General features: G+C 41.9%; 1 protein-coding gene across 8 annotated transcripts in view; it reads right to left on the reverse strand.

Moving 5' to 3' along the window:
* Positions 1-21,825, reverse strand: part of LOC124487104 (RAS guanyl-releasing protein 2-like) — a 109,067-nt gene that overhangs the window by 37,259 nt on the left and 49,983 nt on the right. For 4 of the 8 annotated variants that reach the window (XM_047049157.1, XM_047049156.1, XM_047049159.1 and 1 more), the window contains exons 10-15: positions 18,516-18,596; positions 13,177-13,299; positions 12,535-12,650; positions 12,247-12,388; positions 2,167-2,203; positions 606-764 (exon numbers count right to left, since the gene is read on the reverse strand). In XM_047049157.1, coding sequence (XP_046905113.1) covers positions 606-764; positions 2,167-2,203; positions 12,247-12,388; positions 12,535-12,650; positions 13,177-13,299; positions 18,516-18,596 — 658 coding nt within the window. Of the gene's footprint in view, positions 1-605; positions 1,100-2,166; positions 2,204-12,246; positions 12,389-12,534; positions 12,651-13,176; positions 13,300-18,515; positions 18,597-21,825 lie in introns of those variants that run through there. The other 4 variants (XM_047049153.1, XM_047049151.1, XM_047049158.1 and 1 more) reach the window with 3 other exon arrangements.

The raw sequence follows: 21,825 nt of genomic DNA on the forward strand, positions 1-21,825 counted from the left end.
GGTGGCTGTAGCTGAAGGATTGAGGAAACTTTGAAAGTTGAAGAAGTTTAAAAGGATTGAGAGGATAAAAAAAAAACTCAATTGGAAAACAATGTAAAAAATTGGATGAATATTGATTTATATTAATTCAAGCATAAGAAGTACAAAGCTGAAAAGTCATAGCATTCATAGCCTGAAACTGCAGATTTTTTTATAGTGGAACGGTTTTAATAGCTGAAGATTTGAAGGCGCAGAAAGGTGGCGCGGAAGAAATAGAAGAATAAGGAGAAGTTGAATAAAGATTCAAAGAACAATAATTGGAATGCTGAAGCAGCATTCCAACAATAATATGGTTCCTGCAGTGCCATGGCGAGCCGGACCAAATTATTTTGTTCCCCACCCCTGAGCTAACTAGTCGAAGGGAGTACAAAAGCACACCCTACCCTCTCTAGTTATGTTATGCAGGCTCCTTCCTCTAGCTGGATCCCTTGGCCTCGGAGGGTCTCGTAGTTCATCAATCAATACAAATTACATACATGCATACACCTCTATGCACATTTGTATAACAGTCAAAAATTATATGTTTGGAAGAGTAATACAAAAACATTGTTAAGGGAGGGGCCCACCTGTGTTTTGTAGATTTGGAGGGGTGTTGGCAGGAGGGGGGAAGCTGTAAGAGCGAGCCTGGAGAGTTGGTGGTGTCTCATGGCTGATGCTTTTGGTCCGCTTGCGACATTCCACTGCCAGGCGACCACGACACGCCTTATGACAGTTCACTCCGCACGCTGTCGGTGGGAAAGAGTGACAGAAGGAGAGGGAAGAGAAACGGAGGGAGAGGGGAGAAAAAGATGCGAGTGAGGGAGTAAGGAATGCCAAGACAAAGGGGTACAGGTAGAAGGGAATGAGCTCAGGAGAGTGGGGAAGAGAGTGCGAGATAAAGGTAAACCAGGACGGGAGAGACGTGCAGGAGAGAAAAAGCAAGAGAAAGAAAGGGGTGCAAAAAGAAACATTGGGGCAAAGGGGAGAGCCAGTGGTGAGAAGTAAGTGCCCTTACACACCATGCAGATACACACACCCCGACACAAACACACTGTCACACTGACAGCCCCTGACAACAGCTCTGACAGCGAGGTGAAGACAAGAGGGACAGCCAGGGTCATCCAGGTAGACAATTCAGAGATGTGTTTGTTCACAACACTTTTTGGATTCCTTTCCCACACACATTTTCAGACACATTGCACACACCTACAATTCTGACATACTTAAACACAAACCCACTCACAGATATATTCTCCAACTCTTTTGATTTTGAAGCGCCTCAATCTCACATCTAAAATGTCTACATGAGCAGAGATGGCTCTGGTGGCCATCACTCTCTACCACCCAGACTGAGGTGAAATGCATGTCAGACACTCAGGACTTCTGTAATACAGCAAGCAATACATTTCAAGAATGTCCTTCCATTCTCTCTTCCACTCCACCACTAGTAACAATGGTAATTTAAATGAATGGCTGGGGTCTCTGACAGGAGCTCACACTCAGACAAACACACAATATATGTCTGAGTACATAAGAGAACTGCTTTTTGGTATGCTGTGTGTGAATGTGTGTGTGCGTTTTGTGTATGTGTGCACTTGTGAAATGTGTTACAAGCTTGCTTGAAACAAAGAGTTCAATGGGAGATCCTCTAAGCAAAGATGTTTAAACATGATCCATGTACATCCCGTTGAAGAGGATCTTTAAAGTCATTTATAGATTTGATATTATATTATGCAGCTGTATGTATTTGCAAGGGCAGTGTTTTCATTTACTCTAATCGCGGTGACAGTTGCTTCCAATCGATGACTCAGAATAAGTAATTCCATTCCATGATTTGATACTCCCTATTCCTATTAATAAAGGTATTTCCTTCTCAATACTTTAAGATTGAGTAGTTATTAAGAATTCAAGAATTGTGGAAAGGAATTTCCACAATAAAGTCTAAAGTATAAACTACTACAGTAATTTGTCTTTTAAAGTAAGTAAGCAGTAAGTTGCTGCAGATGGGCAGGCCAGCGCCTTGCATGGCAGCTCCGCTGCTCTTGGTATGTGTGAGTGTGAATGAAAGGTAAAATGTGAAACGCTTTGAGTGCCGCTAAGGTAGAAAAACGTGCTATAGAAATGCAGTCCATTTTACATATCTCTTACCTTTGCACTTATAGCCTTGTTTGTAGAAACCCCAAATCTAAATAGTAAAAAGAAAGAGAGAAAGATTTACTAATGTACACAACTATTCAAGATCCAACATTAACTTTTTGGAATAGGTGGGATACAAGGAAGGTGTAGAAAAACACAAGTTGGAAGATACAGTGCCCTCCAAAAGTATTGGAACAGTGAGGCGAATTCCTTTATTTTTGCTGTAGACTGAAAACATTTGGGCTTGACATCAAATAATGAACGTGAGACCAGAGATCAACGTTTCAGCTTTTATTTCCAGGTATTTACATCAGGATCTGATGCACAACTAAGAAAATATCACATTTTGTTTGAATCCACCCATTTGTCATGTGAGCAAAAGTATTGGAACAGATATACTTAAAACATATTTAAGTGAATAAGACTTAATATTTAGTTGCAAATCCTTTGCTTTCAATAACTGCAGCAAGTCTGTGACCCATTGACGTCACCAAACTTTTGCATTCTTCCTTTTTGATGCTTTCCCAGGCTTTCACTGCAGCCTCTTTCAGTTGTTGTTTGTTTTGTGGGGTTCCTCCCTTCAGTCTCCTCTTAAGCAGGTAAAATGCATGCTCTATAGGGTTTAAGTCTGGAGATTGACTTGGCCAGTCTAATACCTTCCATTTCTTGCCCCTGATGAACTCCTTTGTTGTTTTGGCAGTGTGTTTTGGGTCGTTATCTTGCTGCATGATGAAGGCTCTGCCAATCAGTTTGGTTGCATCTTTCCTTAAATTGGCAGACAAAATGTTTCTGTAGACTTCCGAGTTCATTTTGCTGCTGCCATCATGTGTTACATCCTCAATGAAGATTAATGAGCCCGTCCCAGAAGAAGCCATGCAAGCCCAAGCCATGACATTACCTCCACCGTGTTTCACAGATGAGCTTGTGTGTTTGGGATCATGAGCAGTTCCTTTCTTTCTCCAAACTTTAGCCTTTCCATCACTTTGGTAAAAGTTAATCTTTGTCTCATCAGTCCATAAAACTTTGTCCCAGAATTTTTGAGGTTCATCTCTGTACTTTTTGGCAAATTCCAGCCTGGCCTTCCTATTCTTCTTGCTAATGAGTGGTTTGCATCTTCTGGTGTAGCCCTTGTACTTTTGTTCATGAAGTCTTCTGCGAACAGTAGATAGTGATACCTTCACTCCTGCCATCTGGAGGTTGTTGCTGATCTCACTAACAGTTGTTTTAGGGTCTTTCTTTACAGCTCTCACAATGTTTCTGTCATCAACTGCTGATGTTTTCCTTGGTCTACCTGTTCGACGTCTGTTACTTAGTACACCAGTAGTTTTCTTCTTCTTCAGGACATTCCAAATGGTTGTACTGGCTATGGCCAATGTTTCTGCAATGGCTCTGATTGATTTTCCATCTTCTCTAAGACTCACAATTGCTTGTTTTTCACCCAAAGACAGCGCTCCGGTTTTCATGTTGTTTTCACCTCTGAATACAGTCTGCATAGACAAAACCTATCTTACCCAATCTGAACCTGAGTGTAGACATTCAGTGGTATTTATTGATTGAATAATGTATGTAATAGGACACACCTGGGCAACAAAACACACCTGTCAGTCATATGTTCCAATACTTTTGCTCACGTGACAAATGGGTGGGTTCGAACAAAAAGGTGATATTTTCTAATTTGTGCATCAGATCCTGATGTAAATACCTGGAAATAAAAGCTGAAACGTTGATCTCTGGTTTCACATTCATCGTTTGATGTCAAGCCCAAATGTTTTCAGTCTACAGCAAAAATAAAGGAATTGGCCTCACTGTTCCAATACTTTTGGAGGGCACTGTATGTCGGGGGTGAGAGAGCGAGCGATACAAAGTGAGAGTTTTAAACATAGAACGAGAGAGCAGAAAAAAGAGTGTTACGATAAAAGGGAAAAAAGAGAAATTCAATGCATAGGCTCTAGGACGACTGAGTGGGTGAGAGGTGGAAAAAGAGGGATGGAGAGACAGGTACAGTGGAGAGCGGACTATGGATAAAGAGAGACATGGGAGGGGGTGGAGGAGGAGGGAGATCAAGCAGACACTACAGACCACAGTGGGGGAACAATGACATGAAAGACCTGTCCAGGAGATCACAGACAGACATGAGATCTAAGGAGGCAGAAAATACCCTGACCCCTGGACGCAAAGAAAAAACAGCACACACACACACAAGCATAATGTGATAAAACACACAGTTGCATTCATCTATGCACAAAAACACACAGACAGTGGGAAGCCATACAACCAGAGGTTCTGGACCATAACTAAATCAATTCACTCTCATTAATAGAGAAGCAACCACACCAATATGATATTTTACAGGACACAGTACTGCACACCAGGGGCATAGCCACGGGTAGGCCTGGGTAGGCACAGGCTTACCCAGTTTGTTCTAAGCCCTACCCAAAAACGAAAATATCTCCGAAAAATTATGCTCCGGGTGCACATCGCAAAGTAAATAAGAAAAAAACCGTGAAAAGATGCCTATCCACATTTTTCAAGGCCTACCCAAAAATATTATTCTGGCTATGCCCCTGCTGCACACTATACTGTATAGTATTGAATATGTACAGTATATTGTAAAGTCTTGTATTGCATTCTATAGTTTACTGTACTGTATAATATATTGTAGAGTCGTTTTGGTGTGTATATAGCTCAGTAGTAGAGCATTTGACTTGATGTTTGCAGGTTCAATCCCTCTCAGTATGTCTTTTGGATGAAAGCGTCAGCTAAACAGTACTGTATTGTATATGATTACACATGAGTATTGCATTGCGTGCTGCTATTGTGTGTTCTATAATAATAATAATAAAAACTTGATTTAACCAGGTGAGCCGATTGAGAACATATTCTCATTTGCAACGGAGACCTGGCCAAGATAAAGCGCAAATGTGCAAGACAACATATAGTTACACAAAAATACAAGGCACAAAATACAAAATGAGGTAGGGACGTACAAATTACAGATGTGCGAGAAAGACAGCAAAAATTTAAAAAATGCAGTACAAAGCATTATACAGTATACAGTTTTTTTTAAGCACGAAGAGGAATAAGGCTCTCCAATTTCAGGGGGTTTTGTAATTCGTTCCAGTTATTGGCAGCTGAGAACTGGAAGGAGTGGCGGCCGAAAGAGGTGAGGGCTTTTGGGGTGATCAGAGAGATGTACCTGCTTGAGCGCACGATACGTGTTGGTAAAGAGGAAGAAACCAGGGAGCATAGATACAGAGGTGCTTTGCCTAACATACCCTTATAAATTAGTTGGCGAGGGCCAGCCAATTAATAAAGGTTGCAGAGGTGGGTATTATATGGGGCTCCGGTAACAAAAAGGATGGCAATGTGGTAGACCAAGTCCAGTTTGTTCAGATTGAAGAAGTTGTGTATATGACATCACTGAAGTCTAGGATTCTGCTCTGCCATGCCCTTCCCTGCCTACTCTCACAATTCTGTTTAGTTTTACAGTATTGTCTCTTAAACCAATTTACAGGTTTTGTCATTGTATTATTCTAGCATGAAATACTGTATCTACTCAAAAGACAAATCTACTCAAAGCACAAAATCTTTACTGTTCAACTCAAAACACGGGGGTGTCCCGGTGGCTCGTCAGGTAGAACATGTACCATAAGGCCTTAACGCAGCGGCCCGGGTTCAATTCCAGCCCGGGCCATTTACTGCATGTCATCCCCACTCTCCCTTGCCTTTCCTGTCTGTCTTAAAACGGTCACAATCAAATAAAGCAGGAAAAAATTAATATATTGAAAACAATCTATACATAAGTTAAAAGAAATATCTAAGTAACTTCAGTCCATTTGACTCCCACGAGTAGTAGTAGCCCTAACTTTCTTCAGTCTTTTATAATGCCCTCAGCAATGCATACAATATGTCATGTACATTCAAACTACACAGAAAACAAATCAACCAGCTGAGCTTGTCACTTTGTTCTGTACTGTGTTTGGAAACATAAGTGCAGACTTTTTTTCCTCACAATATGACCCAGCATGAATTAATTTACGTGTTTACTTTATCTCCAAAGAACGTACTAATGTAAATAAACAAGTTAGGATATTATGTAAATGTAACTGAGTGAATCCATTGGTTAATTGATATAAGATAAGGCAGACAAGTTAAAACCAATTATGGCGTGTCCGTTCATTGACAACTCTGTGGATGAAGGTGCTCAGATTATACAAAGGGCATTTACCCCCCCAGCTGCAGGGGTCTTCAGAGACAAGTAATCTACTGTGCTTGGCTGACCAGTGCAGCAAGGTCAACCAGACCACACAGAGCCGACATCCGGTCACACTTCTTGATACCCTCAGTATTCCGATGACCCATCAAAGGCCGATGCAAAGGAACCATAGAGTTGATAGGGGGACCCCCCCACTCTGCATGTGATGCCCTCTTATTTCTCCAAGGAAACTTCAAAGGGCTTGCTTGAGACAACACGTCCCCAGCATCCAATTGTCCTCCCCGTTTGTGGGGGGAATTCGAAGAAAGAACATACCTTGCCAGAACTTTAAGGAAAGTTCTCCAAGACATCATCTTTACAACAAGAGTAGAAGGTGGAGAATTGATAAAGAAATATTTTTGAAATGTTTGCTAGTTTGTTTTAATGTTGATTAATCTTGATTCTAGTAACTACTCCTTCTTTCTGAAATATAACCAAGTTAATCATGGTATCTACACTAAGCTAACATTATAAAACAATCATTCAACCATATTTTGTAACTGTACAAAGATGTTTAGAACAATATTTAGTAGTTTGGGGTACTTGTGACGTGTCAAGACTCAGCTTTGTTTAAATATGCTCGCGGGTCGTTGTTAGTATCTGGACAAATAGCAACAGGCACCCCTAGTCAGCCAGAGCGCATCGTGTTTTTGCTGAGTGAAGTTTGTGTATGTCATCTAACTGTAAGTAGCCAGAGTTTGTTTCCATTTATTGTGCTTATGTAACTTAGTTCCGCGGGTTGAGTAGAACGGGATCTAGTAGTTTCGTGTACTTGTGACGTGTCGAGACTCGGCTTTGTTTAGATATGCTCGTGGGTCGTTGATAGCTGTGGCTCATGCAATCGGGCCATTACAATTGTGCAAAATAGTGGGACAGGTCTGCTCCCCACTCTCTGTCACAACCAAATCATTTGAACACCATTATGTGATGCTAACTGATCCTATCAAAGCATTCTTAGTTGTCCTCTCTCCAGGTCCGCTAGTCGACTTTGTGGAGGAGCTGGACATGCTCCTCAGCGTCCTCCCGGATGATGGAACCCTGCTGATGATCCTTGGGAACTTGAACATCCACCTCAAAGGAACGCAGGCCGTTGACTTCATGTCTCTCCTGACTTCCTTCGACCTGACACTGCTGAATACACCGGTGACCCACAACGCAGGAAAACAGCTCAACCTCATCCTGACACGATCTGCACGATCTTCTCCCTCCTGCCCGTGGCTTGCGGATGTTCTTCGTGAAGAATGATCCATCCTTCGGGCAGCTCTCGGGATATGGCGCAAGTCGAAGACGGACTGGACCTTGATAAGTATCACTCCCTCCTTAAATCATTTTTCTGCTCACACAACTGTTACTAAAACCCACTACTTCCTGATCAAAATGAACTCTGCCTCAAATCAGCATCTTTCAAATCTTTCCTACTAACTCACCCTCTATGACTGACCCAAGTAAATGTCTGATCTCTTTCTTTCCCCTGTCTGAGGCAGAGATTTCTGACCTCATGCTTCTCATCGCCCCACCTCCTGTCCCCTTGATCCGTTCCCCTCTCCTCTCTTCTAATCCATCTCTCCCTCCATCATAACTTTTCTTCTCCATGTCCTTAATTCTTCTCTTAAGGTCCTGTCACAACATAACATTCTGGTCAACATTCAATGACGTTAGAGGAAACGTTGGTATTCGTCCATGGTAGCTGGTATGGCACCAGAAGAGCGTTGGGTGGACGCTGGTGACGCTGGTAATCGTCTGTAATCGTCGGTGGAGAATGCTGGACCGAAAAACATTCAAAAGTTCTCATGGAGACCAGCGTTCTACAATGTTTAACGTTTTAAACGCTGAAGAACGTTTGTGGAACATTTGACTATCGTTAGTCAGTCGTTACCCTAGCCTTACTTGGTTGCAGGGACGTGCACACGCTATGGCTTAAGTTGCCCGGGCAACTGCCCGTTTGCCCTCCTCGAGTGAAAGTGCCCCTCCGAGGAAAATAAGTAAATAATAGCGAATTTAAACAGCTGCAGAATTTCATGTAGACCTAGATTTTAAAAATTGCCACCCGAAACATTTCATAAAGTAGCCTTATTCACTTCCAATCGATAAGCCTTTGGGAAACGAGAGTGGAAGTCACAAGGGGGAGGGGGTATGCCCCCTACTCTGTTTACTCTGCGGTACTGCACGCGACCGCCACCTGAGCCTGCATTTTCTTGCACTTAAGAGACGGTCATGGTTGTTCTATTTTGTGTCGATAAAACACTGCTTTGACGTTGTCAGAAATGATGAGTTTTAAGTTGTAGAAATGTATAACAAACAAACAAACATTATCAAGTTTTATGAAATCAATGAAAATCTTCATAAATCCAGGCTCAGTTTGCCACGTTTAGCCTAAATAATCAGACGGCTAGCTTTCCTACCAGACAACCAGCCCGTTATCACATGCTACATTTTTGGTAGGAAAACTAAGGTACATGTCTGCTGATGGTTAGTTTATATCATTTTGTTGTCTTAACAAGGAGAATAACTGATGGAAGTAATGCATTACATGAATGGGGGGGGGGGGGGGGGGGGGGGGGGGGGGGTTCAGGCCAGAGCAACTGCCCTTCAAAATTCCTGTGCACGTCCCTGCTTGGTTGTTATTCATCGTTTGCTTTTCAGTAAACAACTCACTGGCAAAGCCAGCAGAAGCCCCCCTCGCACCCTTACGTCGTCTAGGAGGCATGATGTTTACTGTTCAGAACAACTGAATCCAGATTTTCCAGCGCTTTATACCCGTTTGACCATAAAACCCACACGCCAGCAAAACGCTACTCTGTCGTTATTCACACGTTAGTCACACGCTCAACACGCTCTTCTAACGTTGACTATTCGTTCGTCGCGCACCAGACACACGTCGTCGCGCACCAGTGACACGTCATCACATGCTAATAGTATTCAGGGGTGTCTTACTTGGTCGCTGTGACACGCTCCCCGCCAGCTCTCCACTGGTGTCCCAGAGGGCTCTGTGGGATCATCACCTCCCATGGCTTCTCCTACCACTGCACACTGACGACACGCAGCTGTACCCATCGTTCCCCCCGACTGATCCGGGGATCTCAGCTAGAATCGAGGCCTGCCTCACAGACATCTCCGTCTGGATGACCAAGCACCACCTCCAGCTGAACCTCGCCAAAACAGAACTTATCATCCCGGCCAAACCCTCCCATGATCTCTCAATCACCCTGGGATCTGCGACGTTGACCCCTTCATCCTCTGCCAGGAACCTTGGGGTTACCATGGATGACAAGCTCACCCTCACGTCCCACATTGCTGCAGTCTCCCGGTCATGTAGATTTACCCTCTACAACATCCGGAAGATCAGGAGATACCTATCCGAGCATTCCACCCAGCTGCTAGTCCAAGCACTTGTCCTCTCCAAGTTGGACTACTGCAACTCGCAGCATGCCCAACCCGCCCTCTTTAAAGGATTCAGAACCCAGAAGCCCACCTGATCTTCAACCTACCCAGACGCTCCCATGTTACCCTGCTCTTCATCTCCCTCCACTGGCTACCCATCACGGCCTGCATCAGATTCAAGACCTTCCGAGCGGTGAACGGGACTGCACCTGACTACATTCAGTCTCTCGTCCAGCCTTACACCCCCACCCGCCACCTACGGTCTTCTTCTGACCACCGTCTGGTGGTCCCATCTCTCAAGAGCGGCCACTCCTTCTTCTCCTGTCTGGCCCCCCAATGGTGGAATCATCTCTTCCACCTCCATCAGAGATACTGACTGTCTCCCCACCTTCAAGAAAAGGCTAAAGATGCACTTGTTCCGGGAGTACAACGGTACTTGTTGGATCAGATGTTTATTTCCTCCAGGAACACAATGACACTTATTGAGGGACTTGTTGCACTTTTTGGATAGTTGTAACTGATTTAACTGCTTGTACTCGCTGTGAATTATATTGATATTGTTTGCTTTCCTCCAGGTATACTCAAGCACTTTCAAGGATCATGTTGTTTAATTGTAATTTGTTTAACTACATGCTCTTGTGGTTCTACCCATTGGCACTTATTTGCGTTTCACAATGTATGCTTCATGTTTTGGCTACCCGGAATGTTTTTGTTTATGATCATTGACCGATGCACTTTTTGGAAGGCTCTTTCTTGTAAGTTGCTTTGGATAAAAGTGTCTGCTTGATGAGTAAATGTAAATGTAAAAATTGAAATATTTGAACACTTTTATGAACCAGCCAGAAGACCAGTACACACCTTTGGTAGATGTGAAAGAAAGAGGGGAAGCTGAAAACCCAAGTTTACCCAATCAACTTCTTACTTCAGACAGGACTCCTCCTAACTCTGAACAGTATAAAACTCTGCAAAATACTGCAATAGACTGTCCCCATGTGCGTATCCAGGCCCACTGGAAGGGGGGGGGGGGGGGGTGCTCTTTCCAGAAAAAATGAGATGCTGTGCCCTACAGTCTCCCCTACAATGCCCACTAGGGCACGCTTTCCAAAAGCGAGGCCTGTGATGACAGTAGGGGTGCCGCCACATATTTTGATACAATTTTGAATTTCTCTCTCAAACCCTGCTTACATTCAAAACATGTCTAGCCCCCTAACAAATCTTTTCAGTGGTTTTGCAAAGGGTCGATAACTTAGGCTTATATCTGTACTGTCCCCTTTCCCCCCCCTCTTCCAATACATGTACCCATTAGGTTAGGTTATATTATGTTAGGATTGTTAAAGAGAAAATAAGTAAATTGATGCTAAACAATGAAACAATAAAGCAAAATAAAAAACTTGTTCCCATTGTAACATTGATGGGGCCCCATGTTGTGCAGTAGGAGCCCTTGACATTTTTCCGCCCCTTCCCTTCAAACTGCCACAGTCCAGGCCCCATCTGGACCTGTGGAGGCAGACTTTGTTCTTTGGAAATCTTTCCATAGTCTTAATGTACAAGTAGCCTATGTACCGGGGGCGGCTATCCATACACTGTCAGACAGAAAAGTAATAATCAGATTTTGATTAAATGAGCATGTGTAATATATAAAATTACATATTCTTCGTCATGACAAGTAATGCTAAGCATATGGTAGATGCTAGATACAGGCAGGATACGTTAGAATTGCTAATAACTGTTAGCAACAACATAATACTACAGCTTGCGGTTGTGATGAACATAAGGTCGGAACAGCACCTCTTTTCATGAACAGCTTCATTGCAAATCCTGCTTTACATTGTCCCAGGTTTTCAAAACTGTCATCGTTGAAATGGTTCGAGCAAATGTATAATTGAGGGGTCGAACTGCACAGGGATCTTCTCATAGACAAACATCACAGCCCGTCGAGTGTTTGGTTCCTTGGGAAGACTCTGAAAGGTGTCAGCATTCCCTGTACAGCCTGGAACACTTCATTTACCACAGTAGTCCATTTTCAATATGCTAGAAAAAGGTTCTTCTTTGTAATTCTGTGGAAGTACACAGAGCTGCGCGCAGCTAATTTTGGGACGTGACCAAGGTACAGACCAGAGCCAAAAAGGGTGGAGCTTTTTCAAAACCTACCGTTTTACAGCTACGTTTTTTTTTATGTAGCTAAAAATGTAAATTCAGTTCTGCAATCAATGACCCCTTTAAGGTAGAGTAGGTAGGAGTTTAAACCTTCAATGGTTTTAACCAAATTACACATTGAAATGTTAATACACTGTTCAGTTTACCCCTCTTCCTTTAAACCATGGGGAATAGTTTTGGTTGTTTGGCAAATATTAAACTCCCTAAAAAACTATAATGTTACAGTTGCCTGTACATATTTTCAGACTGATTGCATCAATAAATTATTTGAGGTACTTCTGTAGGACCTGTATACTCACAAAGCCAGCACAGTGCTCGCAGAAGGTGGGCTTGACATACGTGGTCTCATTGAAGGTGTGTATGAACCCCATCTTACAGTTGAGCAAGGAGCTGGCCTTCATGAAATAGTCAATCATCTCTTCTCGACTGATCTTCCCATCCCTGAAAAGAGTTGAAAAGAATGCGAGGGAGAAAGTGTGAGGGAAAAGCAAAATTAGACCCGTAAGACTGAGGGCAGGAAAGTATATGTATATGTCTTTTTTTAACATTGCCATTTTATTTATCATTTGTCATGCACTTATCCTCACTGGTTCTTGTCCAGTTCTCCAAACTTGCTGAGGTATGGGAAGTTGTTCCTGATTATCTCAAACTCTTCTCTGGAGATGTGGCCATCTCCATCTGTATCAAAGTTCTTGAAGACTGACTGTAATCATAGCAACACATACCAACCAATCACTACATAGACAGGGTTACTACAAGTTCTAAAGGCAATTGAGAAGATAACTACTGCACAACTACCCTCTGTTTTCCCTTCAAATCTGTTCAGTGTCAAGGTTAAGGTCGAGATTAAGGTTGGTATTAGGGTTCGTGGAAATAATACAGTTAATTGTATTCTCCCCTGCTGCCTCAGTTCCAGGGGGAAAAGCTTTTATTCCTTAGGCACTGATTTACTGAAATGGCATTCAGGACAAGCGGAAACATAAACTCTTGATTCCTGGACCATTTCATGAGGTTGGTGTCCAAACCCTTATCAGAGGACTGTCGCTGTTTCTCAATATTACTTGTCCTCTGCTCCCTTTTTCAGTTAAAATGTTTTCCTTGCTGCTCTGTATGTGTTTTTTTCTGAATATACAATTTACTCTTATATAGTTCTTCTATTAATCTCAGAGCTTCCTTGACCATGAAACACCAATTTCCATAGCACTTTGCTGGAATAAAAAAGTACTAACGTCCACCATCTTCTCAATGTGTTTGTTGATGACTGCTGGATCAGCTTTGGGCTTCACCGATGCTGCCCACTCATCAATCATGGAGGGCTTAGGGGCGGGAGCAGTGGCAGGGCTGGAGTTCTGCTGGATCAAAAAAGGCATAGGTTGTTGCCATTATGCAACCGTATACATCACCCTTATCTTCTCTAAAGACATTTTCTTTGAAAGAACTTAATAAAGGTTGACAGTGGGTGGAAATGGATGGAAGAAAGAGAAACAACAATATTGCTTTAGGATAATATTGGTTTCCTAAAAGCGCAAACAAAACACATTTATACAAGTGTGGTCAACAATATTGGCACCACAGAATATTAAGTACTACATGTACAATATCTCATGAAAATAAGTGTTTATTGAAACAGCTTTGTTTTACATATGCTCACGTGTTTGATGCAGAGCAGTATAGGATAAAACAATAACAATCGGACAAATGAAATAGGAGAAAAAACTAAAAATACTGAAACTGTGCTATGACATTATTATTCGCACCCTTTTGAGGAATGCAAATCAGTTTAAAATAAAATAACTACAACACAAAATTATTACAAAAACACGGATGGATGTGACGAGAAATGACAGTCATTTTCTGGAGACTATACTTTTTTCTGTAACTCTGTGAACCATTAAGTCTAATGTAGAAAGTTTGATATTGACATGATGTTTTAAAAATTTCTATTTTTATGTTCACCTAACACTCCATGTCTTAGGTGAACATAAAAATAAAATTTTTTAAAACATGTAGTCTTTTATGCAGATTTTATTTAGGAAAAACCTGCGTTATGGATGTGAAATTATTCTGTTATGGATGTGACGTGTTTGAAATACACACAGAATCTGTTGGGAATCAAGAAACAAACTTTCACAGCGCTTTTCTCAACATCTAAAATAATTTGTGAATTAGTTTTAACATTAAGCAAACCATCTGAAATGAAGATGGCCACCAAAATAGCATTGATAATAACATTTTGGGCCCTATTTTAACAATCAAACGTAAGTATCAAAAAGTGAAACGCAAGTGACTTTGTGGGCGGGACTCCGGCGCTGTTGCTATTATACCGGCGGGATAAATGACTATTTAAATGACATTTAGATAATCTAAATGAGTTGGTCTGAAGTAGCTACATTACTCATAGGTGTGGTTTGGGTGTAACGTGCAATAAACCAATCAGAGCAACATCTCACATTCCCTTTAAGAGCAGGCGCGCTTGTTATCTTGCGGATTGCTATTATAACGGAATTTGCCACAATTGTTACAAGTCAAGTTCACATACAGACTCATGAAACTCTTTTCAATCATTGACATGGGAGAAATGTTACGTAGTTTGCATGAAAAGGAGCCTGGCCTCGCCAGTAGTGCGCACGGGCCAAGCATGCACCCTTAAAATAGCATCTGAATAACGCGCCATTGACTTTATACAAACTTTTTCCTGGTCTGTGGCAGAATAGTTTTTTGCAAACTGTAAAATAACACCAAGGAACGTTTGCGCCGGAACACGCCCCCTCTTTTCGCTGAACTGCCCAGGGAGCGCAAGTTCATTCCCTTATTTACCGACGTGCGTCTGTGAAGGGAAAAGTCCGCTTTCCGTTGAGTGCAAAATAGGAATGACACTTGCGTCAGTGTACAAAGTCAATTGCGCTGGGTACAAGAAAAGGACCCCTTATCTTTTTTTAGATCAGGATCAGAATCAGAAGGGATTTTATTCGCCATGAGTGTTTGCACAAACAAGGAATTTACTTTGGCAGGGAGGTGCATGCATTAAACATATAGGAATATTGAACTTAAATATGTGGACTGACTATACAAAAGGAGCAAAGTCTAGCTAATACTAAGGGGGTATAGGTAATACAAAGGGGAATAAGAAATAAAAATATAAGTAGCATAAAATAATGGAGTTGTTGTCAAATTACTATTATAAAAGTTCAGAATGGTCACCAATCATCTTTAGCTGTGAATACTCTCACACAGTCTTACAAATGATTTTGAGTGATGGACACAAAAAAAGTATATTTTTAAATATTTGTCTTTTTTGGAAAACCAGCATTTCGGATATGACGCGTCTGGACCAGTCTTCTCCAAATTACATAAAACACCTACATGAATAGTGATTTTCAACATAAACTATTAATTAAGCACTGAAATTAAAAACATTGAGTTACAAATAAACTGTGTAAAATACCCAAAAAACACAGTCAATGACCCCTTTAAGACATCTTTGATCAAAGCTGTCAACTCTACCTCATCTTGATCCGACAGGTAGCGCAAACAAATTACAGAGCGCCGCCTTAAATGCCTAAACCAATCGAGTCCCTCGAGCACTTTCGAGTTGCCTCTAGTAGGAAGTAAATATTACAAACATGGAGCGGGGATCGAGGTTATGGCAAAGACAGTCACGGCAAGACAATTACTCGAAATGTCATTATCATTGGAGAAGATGTTGATCGTTGAAGATGTTTAGGCTATATCATATTACCCTTGATTCCGACTATAATCATGACTGGAATGTGTATTTCACTGAAACACGTCCGTGAAAGGGGTTATAACAGCCGAAAACACGATTGTCAGCTTTGCCGCTTCAATTGAGAACATTTCCATAGTGTTGTGAACAGTGTATTGTGAAGATTTACATTGTGTAGCGTCCGTAACGTCACGTCCATAACACATGATTAAAGTTTTTAAAACTCTGACAGGGAGTCAGATGGCTGAGCGGTGAGGGAGTCGGGCTAGTAATCAAAAGGTTGCCGGATCGATTCCCCGACGTGCCAAATGACGTTTTGTCCTTGGGCAAGGCACTTCACCCTACTTGCCTTGGGGGGAATGTCCCTGTACTTACTGTAAGTCGCTCTGGATAAGAGCGTCTGCTAAATGACTAAATGTAAATGTAAAAATAACAAAGGGGCAAGATTTGTTAATTAAACTAACCATTGGTATAAATAAGCTTTGCACAAAACTTTGGATGTTGTAGCATCGGCACTGTTTGATAGGCATAAACGTATTCTACACAACGTTATGGACGTGACTTGGCCATGGAACTCATTGACTCATAAACAAGAGGCTTAATGCAATTAAGGAGTTGTGCTTTTAACTCAAGCTGAGCATTCACAATGCTCTATCATTCCCTTGTCAATCAGGAAAATGCTAAATGGAAACATTTTATTGAAAACTGGAATCCATTTACCCCGTTCTTGAAATGGTACAAAACGGCCATATGACAAATGTTTTTTTTTTTGCATGAGTGCACAACTTGTTTATTATGTAAAAGAGTGCAATTGTCAATATATTTAGATCAGAGTGGTTACATGCAACAAAATATAGACTTAAGTGAACATTTTAACAATAGCTACATTTGTGTGGGCACAACTTTTTTTTCTATGGTAAGGGTGACCTTTGCATGGAATTGCCCATTTACTGTTTGTCAATCGTACACAATGTTATTGCCTCTGAATCTTGCTAGCATAACGTTAGCTAGCTTTCGGGTTAATAGCTCAGCCAAGGGAAAGCCGGTGTTGGTTCTATGAGCTGAGCGGACTATATAATATCAGAGTTGGCTAACGTAAAAAAACGTTAGATTTCTGTTGCAAAACGCCTTAAAAGGTGTAGGTAGCAGTAGGTGTCCGTTATCGCCCGATAACGGACACCCCTGCAGCCAATCAGAAACGAGTATTCACCCAGACCATGGTATAACAGGTGATATTGGACACCTCGTCGGGCATTATCCCTTACGTATTAAAGGAATTATGAAATCAGAGGACTATCAAGGCATTTTAGAGTGAAATGTGTTACCCAATGTAAGAAAGCTAGGTTTGAGTCAATCCAGCAGGATAAGGACCCAAAGCACTCACCCAAAAACAGAACGGCTGAAAAGGGCAAAATTGACTCTTTTAAACTGTTCGGCAATGAGTCCTGAGGCCGTATTCTCAAAACATTCCATCTTGGCACTAAGAGTTCTCCTAAATTACAGGAAAGGTTCTTAGCTAAGAGTTTCTTCCTAAAACATTTTTACAAAGTTGCTGAGGCAAACTGTTACTAAGGAATGGGGCGAAATCTTAAGCCAAGTCAAAGGGCGGGGTTGACCTTGTTATTATGGATGATGCCAACAAGCTTTTTATATATGCCCACAGTGATTGGCTAAAAAGGTATGGATCTCTGTCAATGATTTTATCATACACATATTGTAGAATGAGGTATTATGTTGCGATATGTAAAGTAAAAAAATAAAAAAAGTGGCCATATTCAAATAAAGATGTTCAATTGTAGGTTATGTGTCACCAATTAAGCAAGTTTATGTTGAGCTAATAACCAGTCTCTTGTATCTTGTAAACAATCCTGTATGAATTGTAAATGTGGGGTCTGCAGAGGGAATATTGTTTGATGCAATGTTATGTGTTTTACTGATGGATGGCTCAGATAAACCTAGGTTGTCTGCGCTGCATATCAGAATTTTCCCTGTGGCCAAGTAGCGTACAGTTGTCAACCTTGATCTCCGGTGTTACTGGATTGTTTCTATAAGTGATTGCATCCTTGATAACTCTACTACAATCATAATACCTAAAGATACCTTTTCAAAAGCTCATTATCACGAAATGTTTCTGAAATGTTAATGTTCCAAGGGGGATTGCCAGAAACAGACATTTTAGGATTGTTTGTGATTTGGTGTTAGTGATTTAGGAGTCCTCTTGACTACCCCTACATTTTCACCGATTTAGGAGCTGGAACGCTTTGTGAAATGCTCAGAGTAAAAAATGTGGAGTCCTAAAATTAGGACTGACATGCCCATAAGTTTCTCCTAAATCATCAAGTTATGAGCTACTTTTAGCTTTAAGATGTTTTGTGAATACGGCCCCTGAACTCAATCTTAGTGAAAATCTTTGGATACAGCAGAAATCTGCAAATGGGAAAATAAATCCTGCAAACACTCAAGAGCTTGAACAAATTGCAATGGAAAAGTGGGAGAAACTACCAGCAGACAGGTGCAAGAAGCTTGTAGATGGCTACAAGAAACATTTGGAGGCTGTCATTGTTGCCAAAAATTGTGCAACCAATTATTTGGGAAGGGTGATTTTAATGTTGTCCAGGTCATATTTAGTTTCTTCTTTAAAATCACTACATGTACTTTGAAAAGGCATCTTGTTTGTTGACTAACTTAAGGTTTCCCATTAAAATATCCTGATGATACAAAGTTCCCATTTTTTAAGATTTTCTGAACATATTGCACATGATATAAAAAATATTCAAGGGTGCCAATAATGTTTACCAGAACTGTAATTCTTGAGGCTCAATGGATAGGTTAGTGTACACTGACCGCTGGCTTGGAACTGCGAGGTTCTCTCTGCAAAGAAAGCTGGTAGATCTCCTCTTCTGTGTGGTACTGGTCCAGTGATACCTGCAGAACGAGATAAGCCAAAAAGCTGTTGCTACTGTATAGTAGAAAGACATTGGCCGCGTTTCCCAGAATTGTTAAGAAGCTCTTAAGCACTAAGACCTTCTTAGGAGCGCTCTTAAGAGCGCTGTGAAAGAAGGATGTGTTTCCCAGAGTCGTTCTTAGCTTAAGAAGATCTTTCACTAAGAAGGAAATGTAAGATCAGCCTGACCCACTCTTAAGAGCCTTCTTAGCGACCAAACGCTCACTGCAGCCGCGTTATGGAAAGTTATATCTGAGACAAAGGAATACTAAAACCATGTGTGATGATAAATGTGCGCCCACAGCTGCAGAACACTGACGCAAGAAAAATAATAGCATAAGAAGAAAAATAACGATATAAAAATAAATAATTGCCCATGTGTTCCTGTAGCTACATAAATAAAATGAATCATTACTATCACTCATTACGTTTTCACAAACATTCGGCATCTGCATGAGTTTACATTAGATATAAAAACATCAACAACCCTGTGGTATTTCACAGATATCAGGGAAACTGACAGGTGTAACTGAACTCGGCTGGAACCTCATCAAGAAATCGAGGCTCCACCTCAGTCTATATGTAAAGGCGTTGCTGAAGTCCACGCGAGTGAGACACCATGGCTGCAATACAGCATATTCTCGCTGCTAATCAACAGCATCGCCGTGCGCGAAGCCAGATAGTTTATATGAATGCCTATGTGCGTCAGCACTTCTCCCCACTGAATGTGCTGTCGGACCGGGCTGTCCAGTCCAAGTACCGGCTTCCCCGTATGGAGATCCAACGCCTCGTCACGCTAGTGTCACCACACATCTGGAGGGCAACCCGCTGCAATTTTCCCCTCATCCCGGAGGTGCAGCTCCTGGCCTTGCTGCGTTTTTACGCAGTGGGGAGCTTCCTGGATGTGGTGGGGGATGGCACCATCCTTAGCAAGGCATCGGTTTCACGGGGTGTGGCAGCCGTGACACCGATCCTCCTGCGCCATGCCCCGACACATCCAAATGCCCACCACATGGGACAAGGTCCGCCAGGTCCACAGTGGATTTCATGCCATGGCTGGAATCCCCCGGGTAATCGGTGTCGTGGATGGCACACTGATCCCAATCCACAATCACTCCCTGGTAGATCCGTGCTGGATTGGGAGGAAACATTACGCTGCCATCAACACCCAGGTGGCAGTGGACCACGATGGCCTCATTACGGACATCGTTGCCAGGTGGCCAGGAGGCACACACGTCAGCTTTGTGTGGGCCAAATCAGCTGTGGCTGAGGCTGGCAGAGGAGAGTTCGGCAGGAGCATCTTCCTCCGGGACAGTGGCTACCCTCTCCGGAGTTACCTCGTGACACCGATGATCAACCCAGCAACACCACAGGAGGAGAGGTTCAATGAGGCCCACACACACACCAGGACCCACATTGAACGGGTGTTTGGCAGGTGGAAGGGTCGTTTCCGATGTATCCATCGTTTGTCGGGGGGGCTGCGCTTGTCACCTGTAAAATGTTGCTGCATGATTGTTGTCACAGCCATGCTGCACAAAAAAGCAGGGCGCGTTGGATCAGATGAGCCGCCTCCTGGGGATGAAGATGGGGAATCATCGGAAGATGAAGCCCCCAACCTCGCCCCCCACGAATCCCGAGCAGCACTCCACCAAGCTGGTGTCCAGACCTTCTTAAGAGTCTTCTTAAGTCCTTAAGAACGATCGAATCTGGGAAACGCGGCCATTTTTGTTATATTGATTCCACGAGTGTACATTGCCTGCGATAAAATTGGTGGCACACAAATTTGTGGAATTTCTGGAATTACAGAGATAGTGCAGTGCTCGTGATGCAGCTGGTGATAACAGCTCTTCTCAGTGACTTTGGTACCTATATTTCTCAGATCACAATTGAAATTATCTGTAATTTCTGAAGTACATGTTCAACCTCCACATCATCTATTCTTCACTTATGCACATCATAAATGCAATTTCTCATCAATCTCAATCATTTTAAACTAGTATATATATTGTTGGCAATATTGCCAATTTTTTATTGCCAATGCTGTAGCACATTCATGCAAATGATTATGTAGCCTTCATTTATCTGCTGTTTCCTACATTATCAATTGGTAATTTTCCTGGCTATATCCGTGATGCAGCTGGTGATTATAATGTCGTAGTTCATTTGGTGTGAAGAGTTTGTGCACATTTGCAATGTGCAGGCAGTTTTGACATCAGTAAACACATGATCAAATGTAACAAAATTCACTGATCTATACTGAAAGTATCTACTTCATTTGGCTGTTCTGTTAGCTAGCCATAAAGAAGAAACCCTTTGAAAACAGCTGATTCATATGCCAGCAGTAAGCACTGCTAACTGGACCAAATCGGTTGTAAAAGCAAATTGGCTTCTAAATAACAGTAGGCTATAGGCCACCCAAAACTTTATTTGTGAATTGCCAATTGAAAGGTTGTCCAACAAGCAATAATACCTAAATAAATGAAAATGTGATCCCTATTGTCTTTTTAGGCTAAACCGTTGTGACTTTGTGTAGTCCACCAGTAACAATTGTAGCTACTAACCTTCCAGCTATACCAATTGAAATAAACCATCCATTGTCTTTTTCTTAGTTAGCAAGCCAGTATGTCATAAGTTAAATGGTCTTGGATGTTTTGCATCGCACTGACATAAATAACATTGTTCCTGTCTTATTCCTGTTTTTGGCTCACTATATCCATATCATTTCGGCCCACGTGAACTAGCCTAGTGCAGCTCAGTCAACTCGACATGGCTGAGAGACGAGAGCGAAGAGAGCAAACAAAATGTCCCTATTGTCCTTTCTACGAACTCCTGAGCGTTAAGCGCTTACTTTAATTGAATAGTGAATGCCTTCATTAATCATATTAATTAACACTAGAAGCGCCGAGCAGGGAGCTTTTAACCCCTAGATTTTTTTGCACTCAATCACATTTCAGGACCATGTTTTCTAGACATTTCCTAGATATGTCTGTTTCATCACCCAGTATTTTCTTATTTTCAAAATCACACCGGGAAAAGTGCAGTATTTTACTCATGTTTTAGTTTAATTGTGCATTCAGCCATCCCCCCCCCCCCCTTCAAGGCTGCAATTTGCCTTTCTATCAGAAGATATTCCTAGTGTTCCCTTGCACAAGTCTGTCTTTCAGACAGCCTAAGTAAGAGTGTCAAGCTAAATATGTTTAGTTTATGTAT

Source organism: Hypomesus transpacificus, chromosome 25 (genome assembly GCF_021917145.1).
Source record: "Hypomesus transpacificus isolate Combined female chromosome 25, fHypTra1, whole genome shotgun sequence".
NCBI classification, from domain to species: Eukaryota; Metazoa; Chordata; class Actinopteri; order Osmeriformes; family Osmeridae; genus Hypomesus; species Hypomesus transpacificus.